Source organism: Taudactylus pleione, unplaced genomic scaffold (genome assembly GCF_031769625.1).
Source record: "Taudactylus pleione unplaced genomic scaffold, aTauple2 ptg000279l, whole genome shotgun sequence".
NCBI lineage: Eukaryota > Metazoa > Chordata > Amphibia > Anura > Myobatrachidae > Taudactylus > Taudactylus pleione.
In genome coordinates this window covers 82,123-83,918 of record NW_028284681.1, presented here as the reverse complement: position 1 = coordinate 83,918, position 1,796 = coordinate 82,123, and the positions used below count along the sequence as shown (strand labels likewise).

General features: G+C 41.6%; 1 protein-coding gene across 1 annotated transcript; it reads left to right on the top strand.

Annotated features, from left to right (window-relative positions):
• The first annotated feature begins 202 nt into the window (after positions 1-202).
• Positions 203-1,483, top strand: LOC148512603 (52 kDa repressor of the inhibitor of the protein kinase-like). The gene has a single exon (XM_088481953.1). The coding sequence runs from the start codon at positions 203-205 to the stop codon at positions 1,481-1,483; it is 1,281 nt and encodes a 426-aa protein (XP_088338079.1).
• The last annotated feature ends 313 nt before the right edge of the window (positions 1,484-1,796 follow it).

Here is a 1,796-nt window from a genome sequence, read left to right as displayed (position 1 = left end):
GGGACCCCTATTTGGGATCAAACTTGGGGGTACCACATATGGAAAGCAACGCAAGTTCCAACATGACTATCTGTCACAATTCAAATGGCTGGCATATTCCAAATGCCTTGATGCTGGACTTTGTGTTTTCTGTACTCTTTTCTCTCTGCCAAGTGGTGCAGCAGAATACTTTGTGTCTGTCCCATATTCTAACTGCCCCAAAATGGCTTACGCATTAAATAAGCACCAAGTGAGTTTAACCCATATGAATGCTGTATCACTAGGCACAGAGTTTAAAAACACTTATAAGGGACTCCAGAAGCCAGTGGACCACTATCTAAATGCAGAAAGGGGTAGGAATTTTGAAGAAAATCGAGCAAAACTTAGACCAATAATTAGCGCCATCATTCTGTGTGGGCGACAAAATATTGGTCTAAGAGACCATAGAGACAGTGACGCAGGTGACTCTGCTAACAAAGGCAACTTCAAGACTATATTAGAATTCATAAGTGAGGGAGATAGTGAGTTGAGAGAACATCTAAGTAAGTCAGCCAAAAATTCAAGGTACTCTAGCTGGCAGGTTCAAAACGAAATCATAGACATCTGTGGAAACATTCTGACTAGGATGATAGTTGCAGATGTGGATGAATTCTTTACCGTCATAGCTGATGACACAGCTGACATCAGTAATAAAGAACAACTAGCTCTTGTCATTCGATTTGTCAGTAAAGAAGGTTTAATTAGAGAAGAGTTCCTAAGATTTACAGAATTCAGCAAGGGGGTCACTGGGCAAAATATTGCACAACAAATCCTCACAGGCATTAATATGGCCGGACTTTCTTTGAACAAACTTCGTGGTCAGGCATATGACGGTGCAGGGTCAATGGCAGGGAAGGTGAAAGGTGCTGCTGCAATTATATCTCGCCAGTACCCAAAGGCGGTCTATACTTATTGCTGCTCCCATGTTTTAAAGTTAGCCATCATGGCAGCTTCTAATATTCCCATGGTGAGGAATATGTTTGGTGCTGTGGATCGAGTACACACTTTTTTTGACTCTCACCCAAAACGCCAACCTGCTCTTGAGGCTGCTATTTCTATTGAGTGCCCAGAAGCTACAAGAAAAAGGTTGAAGTCTCTGTGCAGGACCCATTGGATAGAACGGCATCATGCACTGGAGACCTTCCTTGACTTGTATCCTGCAATAGTGAAATGTTTTGTGGACATTTATAATCCACCATCAGAAAATCCAGCATCCTGGAGCAAGGATAGTGTGGTTGATGCCAAATCTCTGCACCTTACTTTGACTACTTTTGACCACATCATTACTTTAGTAGTAGTACAGCACTGTATGTCATTTGTTAAAGGACTTACTGTCTTACTACAAGCTAAAGCAAATGACATTGTGAAGGTCCGTTCTGCAGTTGAGGTTCTAAAAGTTACAATGGCAGGAATCAGACAGGATATTGATAATGAGCATGCTATGCTCTTTAAGAAAGCCAGTTAGGAGTTACACCTAGTCTCCCACGTACCTGTGGTCATCAAACCCATAGAAGCAATGTGCCAGCAGAAAATCCTGAAATCTATTACAGGCGTGTCATTACTGTCCCGTATCTTGACCATCTTATTACAGAGCTTGATGTTCGCTTCTCTGATCATCAGACAAAAGCCATGACAGCACTGACCATCATTCCATCTGTAATTGTTACAGACAGTGCAGATCAGAGCCAAATGATAACTAATTTCACTAATATGTATGAGGATGATCTTACTTCTCCAAGAACATTCCATGCTGAGCTGATGCTATGGAAAAATCATTG